Genomic DNA, 25,114 nt, shown 5'->3' with positions numbered 1-25,114 from the left:
ATTAGAAAAAGTGATGGTTAAAGGACCGCTAAATGCACACAGACCACTTAATCTCAAATAAATGGTTCTTTAAACCTGCAAAACTAAACACTCCTCTAGTGGCTGTCACACTGACTACTACTAGAGGCACTTCCCCTCTGAGAACGGAGCCAGATTCTCTTCTCAATCAAATGCTGCTCATAGAGCGCATTTGATTGGCGCAGTGTAGGGATTTGCTGTACATGCGCACTAGCCTTTTAATGCTTAACTTTGAGGAAGTATTGGTTTTGCTGAGATCATGAGTCTTGATAATCTCAGCCAGACTGACCGAGCAGCCACGGTGAGACTAGTGCGTCGAAGTAAGAAAGGTGAATAAAACTCGCCTTTCAAACCCTCATGGGACATGCACGCACACCTAAATTGGCATAGAAACACTATACATGTTTGGAATCTTAATGCTATAGTGTTCCTTCCATGCACCGTGCATAGTTTATCTGCTTCCGTACCTTGATGTGGATGATGAAAGAACAGGAGTTGATTGTGACTTCCAAGCCACTGCCCAACAGATAATGGCAAGAAATGTCAAGAAACTATATCGTTGAGGAGTAAAGTAAAATATTTTTTCTCTGTATGATCACACATTTGCATCCTAGTGAAGAATATTCTTTAGATTTACCCTTTAGCATCTTCTGCACAATTATCACCTTTGTTTGTGGAAACTGGCTGTCATTACGCACATTATTGATAATAATTAATTTGATATATTTTGAAGTTATATTGTTAGAAGTAGAGGTTTAAAGATTAAAAATCTGAGCCCTGGGGTGCCTTCTTTTTGCTGCATTGTATTTAAAGGAAGAGCCTTAAATAAAATGTGTTCATTCGTCTTTTCTTAAATGATGATGAAGATTGCCGCTGTTACCAGAACCGCTGTGCTTCATGATATTTTATATCCTCCAGCAGATGTAACTTTCTATATAACCACCTGCTGGCTCACTTGGGTTCTTCAGAAATGCAAAATGTTTTGAGTACTGTAGCAAGAGGTTTATAGCAATCTGAACCATCTGAATGCATTGTAATAAGTGATTGCAATCAGTTCCCATGTGGCCTTGCTGACGGATGAAATTGCGCTGCCTACTTAAACTTAAAAGAAAAGCGTGTCAAGATTTATGGAAAATTAGTAATATTTATGGAAGCCATGAAAACAGAATTTCTCTACTCCAAAACCAACAGGTCTTTATCTGGGAAATACAGAAAATGATTGTATGCATGAATATAAATATACATACATATATAAACAATGGAAATAAGATGATTGCGCTCTATATAAGGACGTATAGAATTTTATTATAAACATTGATAATGTTTTATTTTAGGCTTCCAAAAACAAGCTGGGAACAGCTGTGCACATTGCCTGTTAGTGATATCGCGAACACACAATTTTCGGTTCGCGAATGGCAGACGCAAACTTCCCCAAACGTTCGTGAACCGGGCGTACCGCCATTGACTTCAATGGGCAGGCGAATTTTAAAACCCACAGGGACTCTTTCTGGCCACAATAGTGATGGAACAGTTGTTTCAAGGGGACTAACACCTGGACTGTGGCATGCCGGAGGGGGATCCATGGCAAAACTCCCATGGAAAATTACACAGTTGATGCAGAGTCTGGTTTTAATCCATAAAGGGCATAAATCACCTAACATTCCTAAATCACAATGGATATGGATTGACACCTGTCCTCAGAGACCCTGATACACACTGACACAGAGCAGAATAGGGACTGTTCCCCCTACATAGGGTCACTTGGCAGATATGGATTGACACCTGTCCTCAGAGACCCTGATACACACTGACACAGAGCAGAATGGGGACTGTCCCTCCTACATAGGGTCACTTGGCAGATATGGATTGACACCTATCCTAAGGATACCTGATACACACTGACACAGAGCAGAATAGAGACTGTTCCCCCTACATAGGGTCACTTGGCAGATATGGATTGACACCTGTCCTCAGGGACAATGATACACACTGACACAGAGCAGAATAGGGACTGTTCCCCCTACATAGGGTCACTTGGCAGATATGGATTGACACCTGTCCTCAGGGACCCTGATACACACTGACACAGAGCAGAATAGGGACTGTTCCCCCTACATAGGGTCACTTGGCAGATATGGATTGACACTGTCCAAAAGGACAAGCTGCAGGCTTCCTGGCAGGGCCCATACAAGGTGGTAGAGCAGGTTTGTGATACCACCTTTGTGATCGGTGCGGTCACAGGCATGGGAGGCAAGCGCATGCTCCATGTGAACATGCTCAAGCCATACCACGAGCGCACGGAAGAGGTAACCGCGATCTGTGCACCTGCCACTGAAGATTATGATAATTTGCCACTCCCAGATCTCCTAGAACAAGAGGGCCAGAGCGGAGACCTGGGAGAAGTACAGTTAGGAGAACGGTTAGACCCCCAGGAGCGAACCCAGGTCCAAAGACTAATCCAGGACAAGGGGGACACATTTTCCAACCTACCTGGGTACACTCCGTTAACCACTCACAAAGTTGAAACCCTAGACCAGACCCCCCTTCGCCAAACCGCCTATCGCATACCCGAAGCAGTTAAAGAAAATATGCGGAAAGAAATTGAGGAAATGATGCAGTATGGGGTGATAGAACACTCTGACAGCCCCTGGGCCTCCCCGGTAGTACTAGTACCGAAACGGGACGGCACGACCCGTTTCTGTGTAGACTACCGGAGGCTAAACTATAAAACAACCTCAGACGCCTACCCTATGCCCCGGATAGACAAGCTCCTAGACAAAATGGCCAGAGGCCAGTACCTCACCACAATAGATCTGTGCAAGGGGTACTGGCAGATTCCATTAGCCGAGGACGCCATCCACAAGTCGGCATTTGTCACCCCGTTTGGCCTGTATCAGTTTAAGGTCATGCCATTCGGGATAAAGAATGCCCCGGCTAACTTTCAGAGGATGGTAGATCGGCTACTGGATGGGTTTCAGGAGTATGCCTGCGCCTACTTGGATGATATAGCCATTTTTAGCTGCTCCTGGCCCGAACACCTGACCCACATAGGAGCCGTACTAGACCGGATTAGGGAGGCTGGACTAACCCTAAAGCCCAGTAAGTGCAATATAGGAATGGCAGAAGTTCAATACTTGGGGCACAGAGTCGGGAGCCTGCTACAGAAACCAGAACCCGCTAAAATAGAGGCAGTCGCCAAGTGGCCAACCCCCCGCACTAAAACCCAGGTCCTCGCATTCCTGGGTACCGCAGGGTACTACAGGAAATTTGTAGCGAATTACAGCACCCTAGCTAAACCTCACGGATCTAACACGTAAAAACCTCCCCAAGATAGTAGTATGGGCCCCAGAGTGTGAACAGGCCTTCCAACAACTCAAGACGGCGCTCATTAAATCACCTGTACTTTCTCCTCCTGATCCAACTAAACGCTTTCTCGTCCATACAGACGCTTCTATGTTTGGATTGGGAGCAGTACTGAGCCAAGTCGGAGCAGATGGCGGCCAGCGACCCGGGGCTTATCTAAGCCGGAAACTTTTGCCCAGGGAAGTAGATACACTGCCATTGAAAAGGAGTGCCTGGCGGTGGTGTGGGCCCTCAAAAAGCTGCAACCTTACTTGTATGGACAACCGTTTACCTTACTCACAGATCACAACCCGTTGGTGTGGCTGAACAGGGTGTCAGGAGACAATGCCAGGCTTTTGCGCTGGAGTTTGGCGCTACAGCCTTTTGACTTTACAATTCACTATCGCCCTGGGAAGCAAAATGGCAATGCTGACAGGTTATCCAGACAAACAGACCTTGAACAGTGATCTGTGAGTACTCCTCCGGACATCCCCAAGCCGATCCTGGCCTGCTTCAGGACGTCCTGTAAGCCTGGGTACTTATGCACAAAGCACTGTACGATTAGATTACACACATGTGCCATGCACGGTACATGTGTTAACTTGCCCAAATTCAATGCCGCCAACAAATTTCTTACGTTGTCACAAACTACTTTGCCGATCTCCAGTTGGTACGGAGTCAGCCACTTTTCCACCTGTGCGTTCAGGGCGGACAGGAGAGCTGGTCCGGTGTGACTCTCTGCTTTCAAGCAAGTCAAACCCAAGACGGCGTGACACTGCCGTATCCGGGATGTGGAAAAGTACCTGGGGAGCTGGGGGGTTGCCGTTGATGTGGAGCAAGACGCAGCAGCAGAAGAGGACTCAGCCGAGGAGGTTATGGAAGAGGATGGAGTAGGAGGAGTAGAGGAGGTGGCAGCAGGCCTGCCTGCAAGTCGTGGCGGTGTCACCAACTCCTCTGCAGAGCCACGCATTCCATGCTTGGCAGCAGTCAGCAGGTTTACCCAATGCGCAGTGTAGGTGATATACCTGCCCTGACCATGCTTTGCAGACCAGGTATCAGTGGTCAGATGGACCCTTGCCCCAACACTGTGTGCCAGACTTCCTTTTGCACAATAGAGTACAGGTTGGGGATTGCCTTTTGTGCAAAGAAATTTTGTCCGGGTACCTTCAACTGCGGTGTCCCAATAGCTTAAAAATTTTTTGAACGCCTCAGACCCCACCAGCTTGTATGGTAAAAGCTGGCGGGCTAATGGTTCAGACAAGCCAGCTGTCAGACGCTGGGCAAGGGGGTGACTTTCTGACATTGGCTTCTTACGCTCAAACATGTCCTTGGCAGACACCTGACTGTGGGCAGATGAGCGGGAACTGCTCAAGGCGAGAGACGGAGTGGCGGATGGTTGAGAGGGGGCAAGGAGGACCGTAGTGGTTGACGTGGCTGAAGATGCTGGACCAGGAGGAGGATGGCGGCTTTCAGTTTGTGTGCTGCTTGTACTCATGTGTTGATCCCATAGTCGTTTGTGATGTGCGATCATGTGCCTACGCAAAGCAGTTGTACCTAGGTGGGTGTTGGACTTCCCACGACTCAGTTTCTTTTGGCACAGGTTGCAAATGGCATTGCTGTTGTCAGAGGCAGACACAAAAAAAATGCCACACTGCTGAGCTCTGCAATGACGGCATTCTGGTGGTGGACAAAGCATGCGTTGATTGGCGTGCTGTCGGGCTGACCCCGGGTGCCGATGCATGCTGTCTGACTGTGCCACTAGCTCCTTGCGACGACCTCCCCCTGCTTCCAACTCGTCTCCTCCTCCTCCTCTCTGTCTCCCCATCTGAACTTTCGCCCTGTTCTTCTTCTCTTCTAGTGGGCACCCACGTGACATCCATGGACGCATCGTCATCATCAACCGCTTCACTTGTATCTGACAACTCAGCAAAGGAAGCAGCAGCGGGTACAACATCATCATCATCACACCGTACGTCCATGTGTGTAATGCTGCCTGCCTGAGACATATCCCTGTTATCTACATCCTCTGACAATAATGGTTGCGCATCACTCATTTCTTCAAACGGATGTGTGAATAACTCCTCTGACAGACCAAGTGAAGCGGCTGTGGTGCTAGTGTTGGTGGTGGTGGCGGCAGGTGGGTGAGTGGTATCTTGAGAGGTGCCCGAAGCTAAGCTGGAGGAGGATGGTGCGTCAAGGTTCCGAGCGGAACCTGTAGAAGATTGGGTGTCCTGTGTTAGCCAGTCAACTATGTCCTCAGAACTTTTCTGAAAACTGGGCATTATTCTAGGGCAAAAGGGAATCACAGCACCACGACCATGATGGCCCCTGCGGGGTGGCCTGCCTCTGCCTGTCATTCTATTTTTGGATTAGTGGTACTATGCATGCAAGCTACTGTGAGACCAGATATGAGTGGCAATGTGCACTGGCAGAGGTTGGCAGAGTACACGCTGAAGGCCTGACACCCGCTTTAAGGACACTGACTGCTATTAGCTTACAGTGAAAAACTGTATTATTAAAAAAAACCAACCTGCTAATATACTGTTAAAATGTTTATACCAGCACATAGCCTTTCTGGACAGTGATAGAGGTTAAGTATATGAGGCTAGCAAAAGATCTATGCATAAGTGTTAATATATGTTTTTCTATTTATTAATCTCAATACTGTGCAGTATTTAACATCTGATTTGCAGCTGAAACATGAAGACTCACAGAATCTGTGTGGGTGTCTCAGGCTGTGTCAGTCTTGGATACACCATTTGACACAAATCAACATTCATTTGTCATTTAATATCATTTGTCTCATATAGTATAACATATATCATTTCATCCCATTTAACGTCTGTGACATCCTGAGCTAATATCAATACTGGAAACCTTCCCGTCCATCTTGTACTATAAGATGATGCGGTTGCTCATGGTTCTGGTATAACTTGTATGCCTGATACTTTGTGTACTTTAAGTGTTTTGTAGCTTCTTGTGCAGAGCCAGAAGCATCATTCTGATTGGTTGTTCTACCCATGGCGAAAGAGCTTGTAATATACAATAAAAAAACAAGAAGTGCCCACGCACTTCCTGTAAAAAAAACCATACGATGGATCTCATATCCAAATATAATAGACATAAACACTGAAGTTTTCAAAATAGCAGGTCCAGAAAACAAACAATACTCTCCCAGAGTAATCTCTACCTCACATACCTGTCCCTTGCGCTCTCCTTAAGGGCAGCACTCTATTCTCTCCAGCTCTGCTTCACTCCACCTTATTTGATTGTCCCCTGCCTGCCATCTTGTGTTTTACGCCTTACCTCCTGTAGACGTTAAGCTTGTTTGAGCAGGGCCCTCTTCAACCTATTCCTGTAAGTTTTTGGAATTGTCTCTGTAACAGATCACCTGGCACCCCGACTTGGTACCTCCCTTGAAGAATGCTCCTAGCGCTTCCTGAGGGCTCCAAGCACTCCAGCAGACACCATAACTACCGTAGACTCCTTCAGAGAGCAAGACAGGAACAAGCTCTTACAAGAGCTCAGTAATTATAGCAAGGGAATATGCAGAGCATAGCAATCTCTTGTAGCAGATAAGAGACAGGACTCAGATTGAGGGTGAAGTAGAACTGACTGTACTGGCACATACAGCCTCTTTTATTCACATTCTACAAACATAATACTGCACACAGGGTTTTGAAATACAACCAATCAATCCGTACAATACACACACACTCCCACACAAAATACTCCCCTCTGCCTGTGATATGATTACTGAACACAATGGTTAATATAATTATCACAGGCAGAGAAATACAGTATTATAAAACATATCACAGGGACCCCAAAACATTGCAATAACCCCATAAAATATCCCCGGAACCGGGAGATCTGGGTTAACCACATATCCAAAATTCACCCAGATCCGTTCAGTAGTTTGGAAGATACGGTTTAATGCAGATTCCGCAGAACATATACAGGCTATATGAAAAATAATTACTTAAATGTGTCCCCTGTTCTGTAGTTTAAAACTACTGAACGATGTCTTTGTGCACCAAATACCGGCGAGATGGCACTGTGTAGAAAAGTCCAAACAGTGTCTGTGAGTTAAAATGGCCGCCATCCATTGTTCTCACCATGTGCTTCATCCATTGTTCTCACCATGTGCCTCTGATACATGAAATGGTGGCCACCCAGTAACTCCACAGTATGTCCCTAGATGGTTCTTAAAGGGCCAGCAGCAGCATAATAAAATAAAATATGCCCAAATCGGTTCCTAGAAGGGCAATACATCCCAGGGCCATAGTCGCAGGGCAGGAGGCTGGCAAACAGGCCCCTCCAAAAACCAGTGGCGAGGTCACTTTCGCCACAGTCTCATTTATTGTTAAATCTCCCCCCCCTTGATGATATTGTAAAGCGCTATGAAATATGCTGACGCTAAATACCAGTCATAATAAGAATAATTATACTCTCCTCAATAATGATGAAGGTTAGTAAAACAGGAAGACTTCTATTAAAAGAACTAAAAACATAAGACAAATTTGTCTGGTAAATGTAATAACAACAGCCCCTCATGTGGCCCAGAACCGTGGACAGACCTTATAGAAACATCAAAATGATACCCTCTTCACAGGCCTAGCTGAAGGGGTTATACAGGATCCAGACACTACTAGGTACTCCAGAATTTATACATTTATTACAAAAAAAACCAATGCTGGGCCAGATAAGACTTTGCATAACAATCTCACCACTCGTCAGCCCACAAGACACAGCGCGTTTTCGACTGACCGTTTTCCTCCTGCATTTGATTGGTGGCTTTCTCTGCTAGATTTATGAAAATGTTTAAGATCTACAAACATTATTTAAAGGAACACTGTAGCTTTAGGAATACAAATGTGTATTCCCAACCCTATAGTGCTCTAGTCCTTGTTTAGGATAACGTGACCCCGCAACCAGTGTTTTAAAAAAATAAAAGAAAAAGAGTTTACTTGCCTTTTCACCCTAACCGCATCGGTCTCCAAGGATAAGCTTCACCTCTTTCAAGATCGATGCTATTAGCCAAGCCAATTCACCTTCCCTTCAAATCCATCGTGTTCCTATATCCTGCTTTCCTTGTTTCTGTACTTGATCTCTGGATACCTGACACATACCTACCCACTCAGGCATCCCAAGAATCACGACGCCAGTGGAAGGGGTTAAAGTGAAGCGCATCACTGTCTCTGGCCAAACGTGCGACCCACCCAGAAAGACGTAGGATCCGAACAAAGTACTGTCAGGCCAGCCTAGCTTAAATGCACGCCAGCCTGTCTGTAAGGCCATCCCACATAGGACAGACCCAGGAGGTCAGTGTTGTCTGCAGGGCCCGAGTGCCGTGTACATAGAGCATTTTTTATTTTTATTTTATTCATATTAAATTGTTTCATATTTGAACAAAGTGATCTGTTATAAATGTGGGGGCACTTAATAGGAGAGAGGTAAATTATAATATATAGAGGTACACCGACATATAGCTTAAATTCTAGATTTTGTTTGGATCAGAACTTCTACAATTGCCTCCATCATTAGGGGTTAGAACAACCTGAGAAGTGAGAATTTCTCTTTAACCAATTCTGCTAATTCTTTACATGCACCAAACTGACTGAATCACTGAACTGTAAAATAAAACAGATGGAAACAGGAACAGTTCTGCTTTGATGAGTTTTTCCGATGTTGTTAACTTAGACAATTTATTTATCCTTATAGACCAAAATGTTACAATGCTTCAAGATGGCCTTGGAATCTCTTGACTCATTTGGGATTTTTACGATGATTTATACATTAATCAATGCTTAACTGTATTGTATGATGTTGATTTCACACATCATTAAAGATCACTTTTTGAAGTGTGCCGTTATGGCTTGATAACTCCCTTTTGGTTGTTCTGTATGAGTGCACTGCATCGTATTGGCATACAGTATATGAAACACCCTACTATTTGTATTGCTTGTTTTTGAAACCATTGCCAGCAGTTAGTTTTACATACAAAAAAATTGTAGGAGTTCGAAATACGACCATAAAGTACACTTTTGTTTTTTATTTTTTCTGACCTTCTGAAGCTTTTGTAAACATAGTTTTTGTTTTTATTTATTTATTTATAATTTTTTTTGTGTGTGTATATTATATTTGTACATTAAGCAAACCGAGGATGCCACCAAAAAATGCAATGTCAAGTACCTTTCATTTTGGTAAATGTTGAGGTGCTGCTCCCAATATATTGGACTTTCATCTTCCGTTGGTGATCAGAATATGTAATTTTACATTGACAACAGAACCAATAAGTGGAGAGGGGCTCCCTGGGCAATTATCTTGCAAAGAAACATTATAAATCCTGCAGACAAAAATAACGTGTATAAAGAGCTTCGCTCCAAAGGGAAACCATGCTGTAAGCAAGATAGAAGACACTGTGCGGGAGGTAAGCAGCTCACATGCCGAATAGATAATCAGGAATTCTATGTTCTTTCAAATCACTTAACGTGACCTTTCAGTCCATACAGCGGCATGTTCCTGAATATTGACATCTGTTACCTTCGCCATTACACCTTATTTTGCAGTAGATGTATCTCTTCGTTTAATATTCGCCCATTTTTGTTAACATATGGCTGCATATAATAATGCAAGTTTGGCTTTAAATTCTTACGTGTGTGTGTGTGTATAATTTAATAATTTATTTCAGTATTTAGCAGTTTTTTGTTTTGTAGAATTTTAGTACCCTTCATTGCTTATATTTTAAATTACATGTTGGCAAGTAACGCATTTAATCCCATGTGTTAAGTAAGTCAACCATTCTCGTATAACATATAAAATTATGTTTGGATTTGATTTATTCTGATGATAAATTGATCCCATTTTGGATACTGTTGCCTTTGCTCTGCTGATGCCCATATACGGTTGTCCACCGCCAACAGTGATGTTTGTTCAACATTTTACTAAGCACTTTCAAGACTTACAAAAAGGTTGGAAAAATACAATAAAGTGTATTCACTTCTGCCTCTTTTTTGGCTTGTTTTGTTTATATATAACTTAATTCACTTTATATAACCATCAATGCCCTCTATGTATTTAAACTTTTTATCAACAAAGAAGGGATTGTATTTCTTAAAGAGGTGCTATGGTATTTTGTATTACATTTTTTGCTACATTTTTTTTTTATTTTTTATTTTTTTAGTAATTGCTGTTGCATTTGTGATCAGAGGCCAACTGTGTTTTATTGTCCTGGTATGCAGTGGTGTATCCTGGTTTTGTGCTGCCCTAGGCAGGACAAAACTCAGGCACAACCCAACCCTTCCCCCCCGCCCCGCCTTCTAAATACACACACACACACACACACACACACACACACACACACACACACACACACACACACACACACACACACACACACACACACACACACACACACACACACACACACACACACACACACACACACACACACATTCACTGACAGATAAGCATACATTAGCGAACAGAAACACACACACTCACTAACAGAAACGCACACACTAATAGACACACACACACACACACACTAACAGACACACTCACTAACACACACACGGACACACACAATCACTAACAGACACACACACAATCACTAACAGACACACACACAATCACTAACAGACACACACACACACACACACACACACACACACTCACTCACTAACAGTCACTCTCACTAACAGACATACACACTCACTCACATTACATTGACTGCTAAAAGCTTACACTGAGAGTACTATAGGGGTCTATCTCCTTTTTCTCACTGTTACTTTTTTGAGGGGGTTGGGTCACTTTCCGGTATACCTTTGTGCTGTCTCTGATCTTTTTTTATTCAGGGTGGTGTGCAGTATTTTTCTACACTTATTCACTCACACACTTTTTATTTTTTATTTATTCACACATATATATTCATTTATTTATTTATATATTATTATTACATATATTTTATATTTTTTATTTTCATTTATTTTTCACAGTATATTTATTTTATTTCACATAGTCCACTCTTATACATTTTACACATTCTATAAATTTTATACATATACTGATTTTCACTTATATTCTGTTCACACACATTTTTACTTTGTATGAGGACTCTTCATCACCTTGAGGTGATCTCTTCTCATTTATCTATGCCTCCTGGTTTTGTTCATTATTTTATTTTACTGATGTATTTTTCCTCCGTGAAGCATGTAGATCATGGGGATACGGTGGGATCACTATGGTAACGGTTTAGTTACGCGTGTTGACGTCATTACGTGTTTGTAGACGTCACCACGTACGCACGTCATTATGCACGCACGTGTTTTCGTCACTACGCACGCGTCCACGTCTCCATGCTGGCTGGCGGTCTTTTCACTTAATGATTGGGAATCACTTTACACAGATGGGGTAAGTTTACTAATTAATATTTTGTGTATATATACGTACTTTTTATGCACTGTCACTATCTTGATAAAGACCCTGAAGGGTCGAAACGTTGATGTAGATTTGTGTTTGATGCTTTGAATATACTATTAAAAATCCAAGTGAGTGCTCCTGTCTCAACCTTCTTATTTACCGGCCTGGAGGCACCCGGGTCAATTTTTGTATGTTTTTTGGGGGGGATGGAGTGCCAGAGTCTGGACTTTTATATATATATATATATATATTTATTTCTTGCTGTAGCTTGGGTCTTGATTTTTGCTTAACAAGTGAACCTATTTTGTCTCCAATATGTGTTCCTAGCATTACTTTATTATTTTGAGCAGTTTGCAACATTGTGCCCACTGCCCAGTGGTAATTGTGACAGCAAATTTAAATTTAATTTTAGTCATAGTCTTTTGTCTACAAAGCCATTTTAATTTTAGTCGTATTTTTGTCATCGGAATTGTTTTAGTCTAGTTTAGGCCACGCAGACACAACTAAAATCAATAGCGTCTGTTTAGTTAGTTAAAGCCTCTATCTGTTTCTCTTGCCCCTTCCCCAGCCCCTCTCTGCCTTTTTGTGTCCCCCAAGCTCTGGTCTGTCTCTTTGTGTCCTCCCAGCCCCTCTAGGTTTCTCTCTCCCAAGCCCTGGTCTGTCTCTTTTCCCCTTCCCCAGCCCCTCTGTGCAGTGTTAATTTTGGCGGCAAATTTTTATTTAGTTTTAGTCATAGTCTTTGAAATACAAAGCCATTTTAGTCATCTGAATTGTTTTAGTTTTAGTCTAGTTTTAGTCGACTAAATCTCAAATTTTAGTCAACTAAAATTTGACTAAAACACTGATTGTTCCTCCCATTGTTAAAATAAAACTGTAACTGGGAATGGTTTGCTCATACTCAGAGCTTGAACTCTGACTGCATATTAAACTGTGGATGCAGCTGCAGAAATATCTTGCATGTACATATGCGACCAGTTCAAAGTTTTAAAGGTCGGTCGAAGTTGCCAAACCACTTTTTGGAAAGTAGGGACTATTTGTCTTATGGAGGTTTCCTACGCCTGACCATCTATGACCAGCAGAGGATCAAAGTGTGCTCAGTTTCCTGTGGTCAGAGAAATTTTCCCCCAATTCTTACCTTTCTTTCGTGATCTCGCGATGCTTCCTGTCAGTATTCCCGAATGTCCTGTCATTTAGACAGAACGCTGGCGAAACTACCGAATTTTATCCTAACCGAATGAGAACAGTTTCTCCATTCGTGTTAGGATGCAATTCTGGACTATATTCGGATCAGAATTTCATTAGAATAAATTCAATTCCGATTCGTGTATTAGGGAGCAGTCTACCAAAAGGCTGAAAGATCTAATAATAAAGATTACTTTGTATTAGTAAATTCAGCCCCTACTCGCTACATTGCGAAATGTCTTCTAAAGAGTGAGCAGCCTGGTGCCCCCCCACCCGTGCAGCGCGAGGGGGGGGGGGGCTATTAAACTGAAGGTGGGGAAAATGAGGGGGGGAGAGGACCTATTGTCCTATAATATGACCCCTATAATAGCATAAGGGAGATTAAAATCTCTTCATTTTCATTTAGGGTCCCCACCCGCCGCTCATAGGTGGGAGCTGGGGGGGAGGGGGCAACAGGTCCCTCCCTTTCCATTTAGGACCCCCACCCACCGCTCATGGATGGGGGCCGGGGGTGGACGCTAGTTCCCCCCCTTAAGTTTAATAGCCCCCTCTTGCACGGCACGGGTGGGGGCTCCAGAGGGGGGACACTAGGGGGCTTTTTTTTTTTTTTAACTGAGCATATTGACCCCCATAGAGTGAGGGAGGACATGGGGGGGAGTTAGGAAGTAGCGGGGAGCTACGCGCCGGTAGATCCCTCCTTGTAATAAACCAAACGAAGAGGTCTTCGTTCATTCGTTTGAAATGTCTATTCATTTATTCGTCTTTCTGACAAATTAATTAATAGATGAAATTCCTGCTCTCATGCCCAAGTGTTTTAACCGGGCATGAGCCAGAATTTCACAGTGCTATCTAGTGTGGGCAGATGACGTGCCCCACAGGGACTTCATCTACCCACACAAAGATGGTGGCTCCAGGCAGAAAATAAAGATTAAAAAAAATGGGTAATATGGGGGGTTCAGGGGCATTCGGGGTGACTATGGGACAATTGGATGTAGTGGATTCGGTAGGGGGATTTAAAAAAAAAAAAAAAAAAAATGGATTCTGCCATGACAGCGCCGCTTTAATATTGAAACAGCAGAGTGTATTTAGTTTAGAAGGTATTTTCCCTTTTTTAATTTCATTCATATACGTTGTAAAAGATCCAGTATTTAATTTAGTTCATGTACAGCGCTACGGAATCTGATGGTGCTATATAAATAATAATAATAATGTGGTTGGATCACATTTTACATAGTCAGTGATGTGTACTATCATGTAGCTTGGTGATCCAGTATATACAAATACATTTTTACCTGTTTTCCTCATTTATTTAAAGTCCATATGTGTAAGAACTTTTTTATTTATTTTTTTATTATGGGCAAAATAGCATGTTTATCATTTTATGTTAACTAGTGCTCAGTGCACTGTGTTGTATTTGAGTTAGAACCCTGACTTATTGTCATAGTCTGTAATGAAAGAAAGAAGTTTTAAATGTTTAAAGTCTCCAAGTATGGAGTAGTCTCCAATTACATTAAAGATTTATGCATGAACATTAACTTGCAAGCTATACAGTTTGTGATGATCAGATGCCATCATACAAGTTAACCTTGACCCTGATTTTTTTTTTTTTAAATGGCCTCCAGTTAAACCATTCAAGCCTCAGATTTATTCTTTAATTGCCTAATGTAGTTGCATCTCACAATTAATTCAGGTTAGTCTAGAAACACATTATATTCTCAGAATCATGCACCATCTATTGCTCTCCTGCTCCCCCATCCCACTGACGAAATACCCTGTCATTCACACACAACCTGGCTAGGGAGAGTGACATTCTGTTACTCTTCTCAATGATAGGCTTAGAACAGTGGGATAACTGGCATCTGGGCACCAGGGTTTTTTTTTTTTTTTTTTGGTCCGCATAACAATTGGTTGACATAGGTGTTATAAACATTATAAACATTGAACGTTCTATGATTTGACATGCTAATGGCAGTGTCCGATTAGGGTTGTGATGGTTAAATTTGTCATGGCAGATATTTTCAGACTTCATTTTCCATTGTGCTCAGCCAATGTTTAGGTGACCGCAGATGCAGGGAAATCTAGTTCACAAACCAGTTTGTCATCACTAGACTAAACTATTAAACACAAGGATGTAGCTTGGCTGTCCTTTTGTATAGGTATTAAAACATGTCTTTCAGCTGCTAATCATTAACCAATGTATACCAAAAAAATAAAATACATCTCAAGCAGAAAAGAGATTGTTCTCTGAAACGTCCCGACTGTGTCCTGTGTGCCTATTATCTGCAGAACTACCTTATTGCTCCAGTAAATAGCATTGTTTCTCTTCTGCAAGGAAAATATGTGATCCGACAAACTCTAGTAATAAACAGATGTTTCAGCAAAGCAGGGCCCTGTAATCTGACCTGATCCAAAACAAATGGGTTTCTTTCCAGCTAAGCAGTAGGATGCGGCTATCAGTCTCTGCAGCTTCAGCCAACCAGTTTTAGCACAGAATAACCGAGACTTGGTGAGAGTTTCCAATTTGGCTATTTTTGCCTAATCTTTGGAATTATCTTGCCTCAATTCATGTTTAACCTGAATCCTTACTGCCATTCTTTACATATGTATGTTATAAATATACCTATGGCCCGACAAATATTTAGAATTCAGTTTTGTATGGATACATTAATTTTCTTTCTTTGTTTATTTACAAGCGGTCAGAAAATCACACTATTCATTTCTGTTCTGAAAGAAAAGTGTCAGAATGAAGATATTCATTCTAAAGAATCATCCCAAGAATGTCTTGTGCTGAATGCAAACTGCAAATTGGGGTAATTTACAGTGTGATTGGAAAAGCTTGCTCTGTTGAAGGAAAAACATTATCTCTTAACAGACATTAAAACGTAGACTCTCATCTGCTTTTAAACTAAAATTCACAGAATCGTTTTGGCATGGGGTTATAGGAAATGGAGTCCAGTTTCAACTGGGGTAGTCCATTGTTGGATTCTCAGGACCTAATGTGATGAAGTGAGAGTTTTTTAATATATGCATTTATTTTAAATATTGTGGCAAAAAGAATATTCTTTCACTTTCTCATATCTCTTCTGATTGTTGGTGATTAATTTAACTTACATCAGAACTTTTGCTGCTGCCAATTTTTCCAGTCTGCTTGTCTGTCTTCCTGCGATAATGCAGAAAAGGACTTTGCCAATAATGATTCTAAATATTCGAGATAACACAATTTCTGAGATAGCACCCACCAATTACTTTGATGTAATGTGTATTCGGGTTAGTCCTGAGTAAAAATAAAACGGAGTGTGTTAGTTCCATTGGGAACTGTGTGTACTGTGTGGTTTGTTCAAGGATTCCAGTGACGGAGTCTTCAGACCAGTTGACTGGCTGCAATGGCCCCTAATTCACTGGACATGTTAAATAAAGAGCTAGTCCTGAGAGCCGCAAGTGCCTTTGTAAAGGCAGTAGATAAAGACCTGGTAGGCAGAGGTGTTGATACCTTCCTGGGAGAGAAACAGAAGAGGCAAAGGCAGAGGGGACAATACCTGCCTGGAAGGAGAGAGCTGCAACCTGGTCCAGTGGAGACTCCAGTCAAGCTTTGGCAACTGGGTCTAAAGAGTCCTTGGGAGCAGAGAGGAAGTTTACCTAGTGTTGGTATTTAGTCATAGTGCAGGTGTTCCATCACATTTTGTGGTAGTGGCGGAATCTGCTTCCTTTTCACAGGGCATTTCCAAAAACCACAGCGAGGCCTCCTAGGAAATATTTGTCGATATCCTGACCCGGCAAAAAAGCCATGTATTGAAGCCTTCTTTCTAAGGTAGAAGTGGGAAACCTTGCAAGAGCTCTTGATACACTAGCTCACCCAGCTAGGGTGAACAAGACCAGAGACTGTCCACACCAGTGTATTGTTCTGACAAACGGTGATTATTTTATGCAGCTTGCAAAAACTAAAGCAATTTGCTTTAGTATATGGTCATGTAATTTTCTAAAGTAGTCCTGCAGGTATTAGTCTGCCAATCTTCTTGAAGTATTTGCATACATTCTTTTAAGTTTAATTGCATTTTACTTTGTACCTCATCCAAAGGATTTCACTTTATTTCACTTCTATTGAGGTCTGAGCTCTAGGTGGACAGTCAAGTTTTGGGAATGTTTGATCTTTTTACCCTGACTTATTTAAAGTACATTAATGGGTTCATTTTGACCTACTCTCTTCTGTCCCAAGTTGACAGTCCTGCCAGTGTTGGGAAGTATAAAAGTATGAAGCCAACTACGTGTTGGTTTGTTTTTTCGTTTCTTTTTCTTTCATGACCGGTAACAAAGGCCTTTACAATTTTAATATAACCTGCTCTTGTTACCAGATCATAATTTTTTTTAAATTTTTTTTTTTATTCTTTATTTTTGAGTGCAGAGCAAATTGCAGGCATAAGCACTGACTGATACAACACATGGGATCAACACATATTTCCCTAGGGGGAATAGAGCGACGCTGGAGGTCCTCACACAGCGTGAGGACGTCCAGCGACGCTCTAGCACAGAAAACCTGTGCTATGAAGCAGGAAGTGTCCTCTAGTGGCTGTCTAATAGACAGCCACTAGGGGAGGACTTAACCCTGCAAGGTAATTATTGCAGTTTTAAAAAAAACTGCAATGATTACACTTGCAGGGTTAAGGGTAGTGGGAGTTGGCACCCAGACCACTCCAATGAGCCGAAGTGGTCTGGGTGCCTGGAGTGTCCCTTTAAGCTAAACATACACATCTAATTTCTTTAACATTCTAGCTTAATGTACATGCAAGGCAGTTAGGTGGTTAATTTTCAGACTATGTTGTTGTACTCTTTCCTGCCTAGGGTGACATGTAATGCATGCTGCTGTTAGGTAGCTGGGTGGTTGCTTGAACTGTGTGCGACAGAATATTCACCCTAGTGGCCCCTGTAGCCAAATTTAAATGTGACCGAAGAGGGTGACTTAGTGAGTGAGCTTGGATCTCTTACGTGCGACGCTCATGCCAGGTAGGTGTGGGTCAGTGGGGCACATAAACAAAATGTCCACATGAGTCTCTGTGTAGCTGATGCCCTCTGTGAGCCTAGCATTGTCCTGCTGCAAGCCGGCTGTCAGGCATACCTTGTGGATCCATCCGGGCTGGCTGGTATGTGTTGTCTGGCAATCCAGGAGAGGTGTGCGGCGTCTAGCATGTGTGACCGGCTTCTCGATTCGTCTGGAGGGTATATTTTCATCTGCTGGATGTCGTTGCTGTGGTGTGTGAGCTGACCTGCTGCATCTCCATTTCGTCCTTCTGTACCCGTTCGCCAGGGAGCTAGAGTGAGTGCTCATAGCTGGCTGCTGATGTGGTCGGGCCAGTTTGAATCTGGATGCTGTGTTGGTAGCCATGTTCCTTCCCTCCGTCCTCAGCGCATGTGGCACCCGCCATTTTAGGTGAGGTGCCTGGGTTGCCAGTTGGGGTGGTGGTGTTGCTGGGCCTTGTGTGCGCTGTAGCGGTCGGGGCCACAGGGTGAGGACCGGGATCACCGGGGGGGGGGGGGGTGCTCCGTTGGGCAGGATAGTGGAGCAGCGGCCGTCCACTCACTGCCAGTTAGGATCCCGCAGGGATCTCTTCTCCGAGGGACTGGAACTCTAAAAAAAAAAGCCTCTCCTCGACTCCGGTAGCCCATATATATCTAGGGTCGCGGTTGTTGATTGCTTATTTCTGCTGAAATCACGATTTATAGTTTAAATTGGTCATATTGTGCAGGAGCTGCTCCTTCCTGCGACCGCTCAGCTCCGCGGTCTGGCCCCGCCCCACCAGATCATAATTTTTTGATCAATCATGGGTGAGAAAAAATTGCTTCCAAACTTTTAGACTGTTATTTTTGGTCACACAATACAATTTGTTTTGCTTCATTGCAGCATTGTTCTTTGTGAACCCTTTAGAATTATCAGTATTATTTATTATTTATTGCAGCCAACATAGGAAGTTGTGATAAGACCTGAATGCATCCTCTCACATCATCTAATGTTCTTCAGACCAATTCTTAAATATGTTACCACAGTTTTGTGGGAAAAAGCCATTGAGACAATAGTTTCTACTTATAAAATGTTATGTCGCCGAAATTCATGGCAACAGAACATTTGGAAGCCCATGTTTCTTATAAACTAGATCTTAAACGGGCATTAGTTTCTACCAACATTTGAATAGATAATGGCAGTACTGCAGTTCCATTTGTTGCGACAAATCATAAACGTATTGTCCTGTACATTTGAAGAAATGCTTTAATGGCACCTTGCTTGCATAAGCATAAGTGCCCTTACTCTGTCCTTCTTTCTTGCTTCCTCTCCCCCACATTGGACTCCAAGACCACAAAAATGTTTCCCAGAGCCTACTCGGGAACTGTAGTTAAACCTTTTCACCTACTTCCAGATCCCGTGGGTTTAATTATAGTATATGGAGAGATAAGGTCACTCACTGTCTAATTGACTAATGTGCACTTAATTGTAAAGCTCTCAACTGTTACATAATCTGTCTTATTGAATAGCCGCTTACAATTCACTTTTAATTGCTACCAGGCAAAGGATTTAAATAGAAGTAGGCAAGGCATTTTAATTTTATTAATTGTAGTGTTATAGTCTTTCTTTACGTATAATACATCTGTACATTCTTTTCTTTACCATATGTGTGTATTTTCTTTTTTTTGAATGCCTTTTTTATCCCTTGTAATTTATTTTATGACTGGACGTAGAAAATTTGAATAAATGCACAAAATGCCCACAGCATAATTACATTTGCTGCAGACAGGCTCCTGGTGCTGAAGAGGACCCGATGGGCTCACCCACGAGCTATAGGTTCAGATTAGTAAATCGTTACTGTTACCTGCCCCACCCCAGCCACCAGATCTCACTTTCTGGGGTCTTTACGACCTCTGCAAACTCCCCAAAAAGGTAACAGTGTCACTTTAAATGAGGGGAGGGGGGGCTTGGTAGACCGGTCATATGTGTGTTTGTTTTTAGGTAAAATATACAAAACTGGTATGGAAATTAGTTTGAAACAACAAAACAAACTGTTAAGTGCTATTTTCCTCTGCCATCTTCCGCTGGCAGCCCTGATCTCCAGGACTTGTAGTGTATTGCCATGCTTACATTACCCACCACAGTACTAGAAAAACAGTGTGTTATTGGTAATAATGTGTTGTTGGCAATGTGTTGCAAAGATAACTGGGCAGGTGCACATGATAATGGAGGAACACACCACATGTGTGTTAAGCTCTTTACTGCTCCACTCTCATAATGCAAAGAGGCACTGAAACAACTTTATTGTACCGTGGATAAAGGAACACATTGTGTGCATGTTAGGATTACGTCCACAACAATCCCACAGTATACTTTTCATGAATTATACAAATATTGCTCCTGAACATTCATCTGTGAATGCAATGGCAAATCTGAAACCTTCTTTAGCTTGTGGTTCTATGAGACCTGCTAAATCGGCAGACACCAGTTGTAGTTCTGCTGTGTCTCTGGCATTGGGCTAAACCTATTATTTTTTTATTAATGAACCAATTTCAATATTTTCAATGAATACTTTAACGTTTGGGGATTTGTTTGACTAGGTACGGAAGATGACCTCTGTAGCAGAGCACCGGCAACCCGACTGGTAACCTCCGCTAAACTCTCCTCTCATGAGTATAGAGCTCTATTTCCCCAGTAACTAGACGACACACAGTTCTGGGAGTATATCGGATTTTATTCAGAATGCAGCCTTTTATGCACCGATCCCCAGCATGAGGTCTCCATTCTCTACATATAGATCCCGAAAAGGAGCATCTGTAAATTGGAGATAATAGTCCAGGCTTGCTAAGTAAATTATCTCCAGGATACAGAGAGCTAAACAAATCTATAAAAAAAAACAAAAAAAACGAAATCACATGAAAACAGTGATGGACCCCCACAAGTCTTATTCTCCATAAAGCTCTCTGTGGAGCCCAGTCTGTTGAAATAGCGCTCTGATCTGTGGAGGTTTGGAGACCCCGTTAAACTTTAGACCAACCGCTAACGTGGTCTTTAGTTCCAGGTGGTTACAGGCATCTGACAATACTTTAAAGGGATGTCTGGCCGGTTGAGAAAGGGGGCTCTCCCTGGCTCATAAGTAGCGATTGTTCCTACTGATTTCCTTTAGCTTCCCTCCAAAGACCGCAAGTTGGGCATTGGGATTAGGGGGAAAACGTGATAAAAGTGACCAGGCCAAGGTGGTACTTGTGGTTTAGCCGGAGTTCCTGGGGCAACACAGAGCTGTCCCGCTGAAGCATTTTGGACACTTTGGCTTGTTTCATAGACCGCAAACTGGGCAGAGGAACGGAGAGCCATGGTAGTGTTGCAGTCTTTTAGTGAGGTTTTGGGGCTATCATCCATAACCTCTTTTAAATAAGCTCAATTTCCTGCTTACAAAGTCTGTCTGTTTTGATTACATTGTTAATAACATTTAGTTCTTCTTTGAGTCTTTAGCGCTCAAATTTTTGCACTGATACATCGAGCTGCTCAAGTGTCAGCTTACACCCGTTTCTTCAGAAATCCCCACAGAAAGTAACCAGGAGCTAAAAGGTCAGGCGAATGTGGTGGCCAATGAATGTGGACATTTTTTAAAATTTATCAGCTTGCTGAACCATTGTCTCAGGAGATCAATCGTGGCCATGGCTGTATGGGCAGTAACGCCATCCTGTTAAAAACCACAAGTGGTGGTGGTGGTGGTGGTGCTAAGGTCTTTGTGTCAAGATAATGAACCTGCCATTTTGCAAATAAAATTCCACTATTTTTAATCATTGTTTCTTTGTGAAGTTACCCTTGGTGAATCTCCCTAGACTCTGTTATAATATGTACCAGCAACAAAAAACAAAAACAAAAAATATGACTACTTACAAATAAATAATTTACCTGTCAAATCTTACTCTGAATTTTGCAGTTTTGATCAGTCTTAGCAAGTTAACTGTTAATCTTCTTTCACGCTACAACGCTTTCATGCCAAGAATTTTGTGCTAAATTTAAATTTCGTAACGTGCATGGCAGGTGTCTTCAATTTCAGCACAAGTATATTGTATATTGTTGTATTTTTGAATCTTGAACTTGGTGCCATTTTTGCAAATTAGTTCACTTTAGCCTCGTTTATGATGTCTTGAGGATATAAAGGTATTTCCAGTGCTTTATTTAAGGCTGCTAACACTCCTTTACTGTAAAGTAGGTACATCTCTCAATCATCTCTCCTCAGTGCCTCACCTGCTGTTCTTTTCTTACCTGCAATCTCCATGAAGTATTTCTCTGGGTCTAAAGCACCCCAGGTTTTGTGTATTTACTCAAACCTGACTTTCCACCAAAGCCACCACAATGACGCGTACTGTTTATGGTGCTGAAAGTGCCACTTTAACATTAAATCATATCACAGTTACAAGTACATTTGTGTAAAAAAAAAAAAAACACACTTCTGCATTTATTTTTGTCTCTATTTTACTTTTTCCAAATTCTGAAGATAAATACATTTAAAAAAAAAGAAAAAGGAAAAATCACTTAACTAATCCCAATTATTTATTCTAATTAATCATGATGGGCAGGATACTTTTTTTTAAAATAAATAGCAATATAAATTGTGTGTGGGTATTTTTTCCCATGTAAATAATAGATTACACAAAATAATGTGCTGGGTTGTGTCAGCTGATGAAGAGGAGTTTTGGCATTTTATGTGAAATCTCCATAATCGTGCAAATCAGCCTCTGTTTATTATTAAATATATTATACATCCGAAACTCATTTGTCTAAAAGTTAAAAAAAAAATAAAAAAAATTATACATAACTTGAAAGCAGTGTTTACTTGTTCACATTTTCCTTTTTGTGACAATACAATTGCTTTTCAGTATTTTTTATTAGATCTACAGTTATTCTGTCCTATTTCTGTAGATTTTCAAGATTAAGTAATTAGAAAAGAAGAATTAAACGGAGCTTCACTGTGTTACACTAAAACTCCAATGCTTGGGAAGAAGGTAGTTGCTAAAGAATTATGGAAGTTTATAGTCCATTAGATTTTACTGTAAAATCCCATTAGAATTCATTTAACTCTGAATAAAATAAGTTTGCCAGTACAAAAAGAAAATCATTACCTCCGTTTCTCTCCGCTGCAAAAATATATATATATTTTTTATCTGTTAAGTTAGTTATTTTTTGTGGAACGGGACACTAAGCACTATATTGACTTAAGCAGTCCAAAAAATGGGACACCCTTCCCGTGAGAGTTAAGTCAACCTAGAAAAGCATACTGTATTTAAATACCCAAAAAGGTCATATCCAGTGGTTCACAACATAGGATAAGGAACATTTAAATAACAATCATTAAAAAGAGACATTATTTATAAACACTCAAAAGAAAAACCTTGAAAAAGACTTTTTAAGAAGAATGAAAACACATAAAAATGAGATTTATCTTTATTTTATTCACTCGCTAAGGGTAGCATGTATTAGTTATTGGTAATGCAGGTATCTGTCTATTAGGAGCAAGTCATTCAGCTTGTTCGCCTTGTTTTTTGTTTTATTAGTATATTGACTTCATTTCTTTTAAAATTGTTGTAGTGCTTGGAGTCCTCTGAAGCTCTCCTTACATAAAAAAATAAATAAATCTTGTTTTTTAACTTCAGAAATACAAGTAAAAATGTTCTGGTGATATTTAAACAACACAAACATACCAAACGTATGCATTTATTTTTTCTCTTTCTGCCTCTCGGTGACACTTTTTAATGCCTCTCTGGCTGGATGGAGTCCTTAATAACCATAGTCAGATAGAGGGGTTTCCTAGAATTATGATTAGCACCCACCTTTGCCAACGATGGAGGACTCTCCACGACCAAATATTTTGTTTCCTGCACTGGGTGCATTATTTTAACCTTACTTCTAGAACGAAAAATTATAGTCGATCTTTAATTTTTATGTCAAACCTTTTTTCCCTCTTTGAATTTTAATTTTTTTCATTTTCAGTCTTTACTAGAGCATTTGGTGCGACTTGTGGAAGAGCTTTATAGCTGATTACATTGTTTTTGGTTTTTTCTACATGCTTTTAGTGACAGATGTAGTTCATTCCTCATAATTAATTGCTGTACTGTTGATGAAAAAATTCTCAGATGAGAGATTGGTAAAAGCTCCATGTTTGTGAATTGATTATCTTTTACAAAAGCCAACTCTCATTAGTATTCTTTGTGGTGTTTGCACTCAGAATATGTTCACTATTTCATACGGATCATTATGTGAAGTTTGTTTGGCTTTTGAGGAGAGCAACTATTTTAGGACTACTCTAGATATGTGCCTCCACTTTTGTTTTGTAAATTTAATGAAGACTGTTAAAACGCTGTATATATCCATATTTTTATTAATTTGTGATAACCATGGATGGAGTCTGTGTTTTTTGTTTGTTTTTATTTTGTTTTTCCTCATCTTCATTGAAGGTGGGAAGCGGAACAATTTCTGTTTTACCCATTTTCCATTTAACAATCTAAACACAGTCCTGGGGATATTTTTGGTTTGTCAGGACTGGAACTTTTGCAATCTCTGAATACTGTTAAAATATTTGAGCACTTTACTACTGGGTTTCAGGGTAATGCACTAAATTCTTCATTTTTGGGGGGGGAATTCAATCCAAATGGCAAAACTGCGGTAAAAATAGCTGACACAGAACAATTCTCCAACTAAGCCATGGTCACAGCTCGTCTGTTTTTGCCCGAGTCTTACCATCTGGATTTAATATGCAAAAAATGAAGTTTAGTGAATAACCCAGTTTGTTTCAAATAACTTAATAAGTTGGAAGAATACCTACATGTAATAAACCCTGCATGTTTGTACCACTTGAGTATACTGACAGTTGTTGTTTTTTTTTTTGCAATTTAAGGAAGAAAGAGAGAAACCTTTTCTGAGCGAAAAGCGACTGCAAGCTGTAATGGTGGGAATTCTCTAGGAAAGAACTTGTCCTCCAGGGATGCCATTGGAGACGATGAACAAGGGAGTCCAAAGAAGAAAAAGATACAGTTGGAGGTAACACATGGTCATACATGGCTTTCAGATATGTTTTTTTTTTTTTTTTTTTAATTTGAATTTTTAGATTGCAAAAAAAACAAAAATAAGGGAAGTGTACTGAAGAATTAC

General features: G+C 41.2%; 1 protein-coding gene across 1 annotated transcript in view; it reads left to right on the top strand.

Annotated features, from left to right (window-relative positions):
* Positions 1-25,114, top strand: part of APLF (aprataxin and PNKP like factor) — a 190,441-nt gene that overhangs the window by 91,970 nt on the left and 73,357 nt on the right. Inside the window, exon 6 of the mRNA XM_063441515.1 lies at positions 24,861-25,003. Within this exon, the coding sequence (XP_063297585.1) occupies positions 24,861-25,003 (143 nt within the window). The remainder of the gene's footprint in view (positions 1-24,860; positions 25,004-25,114) is intronic.

The sequence above is a fragment of the Pelobates fuscus genome, chromosome 2, assembly GCF_036172605.1.
Source record: "Pelobates fuscus isolate aPelFus1 chromosome 2, aPelFus1.pri, whole genome shotgun sequence".
Classification (NCBI taxonomy): Eukaryota; Metazoa; Chordata; class Amphibia; order Anura; family Pelobatidae; genus Pelobates; species Pelobates fuscus.
The sequence above is the reverse complement of the archived record's forward strand: the minus strand, read 5'-3'. Positions and strand labels throughout refer to the sequence as shown.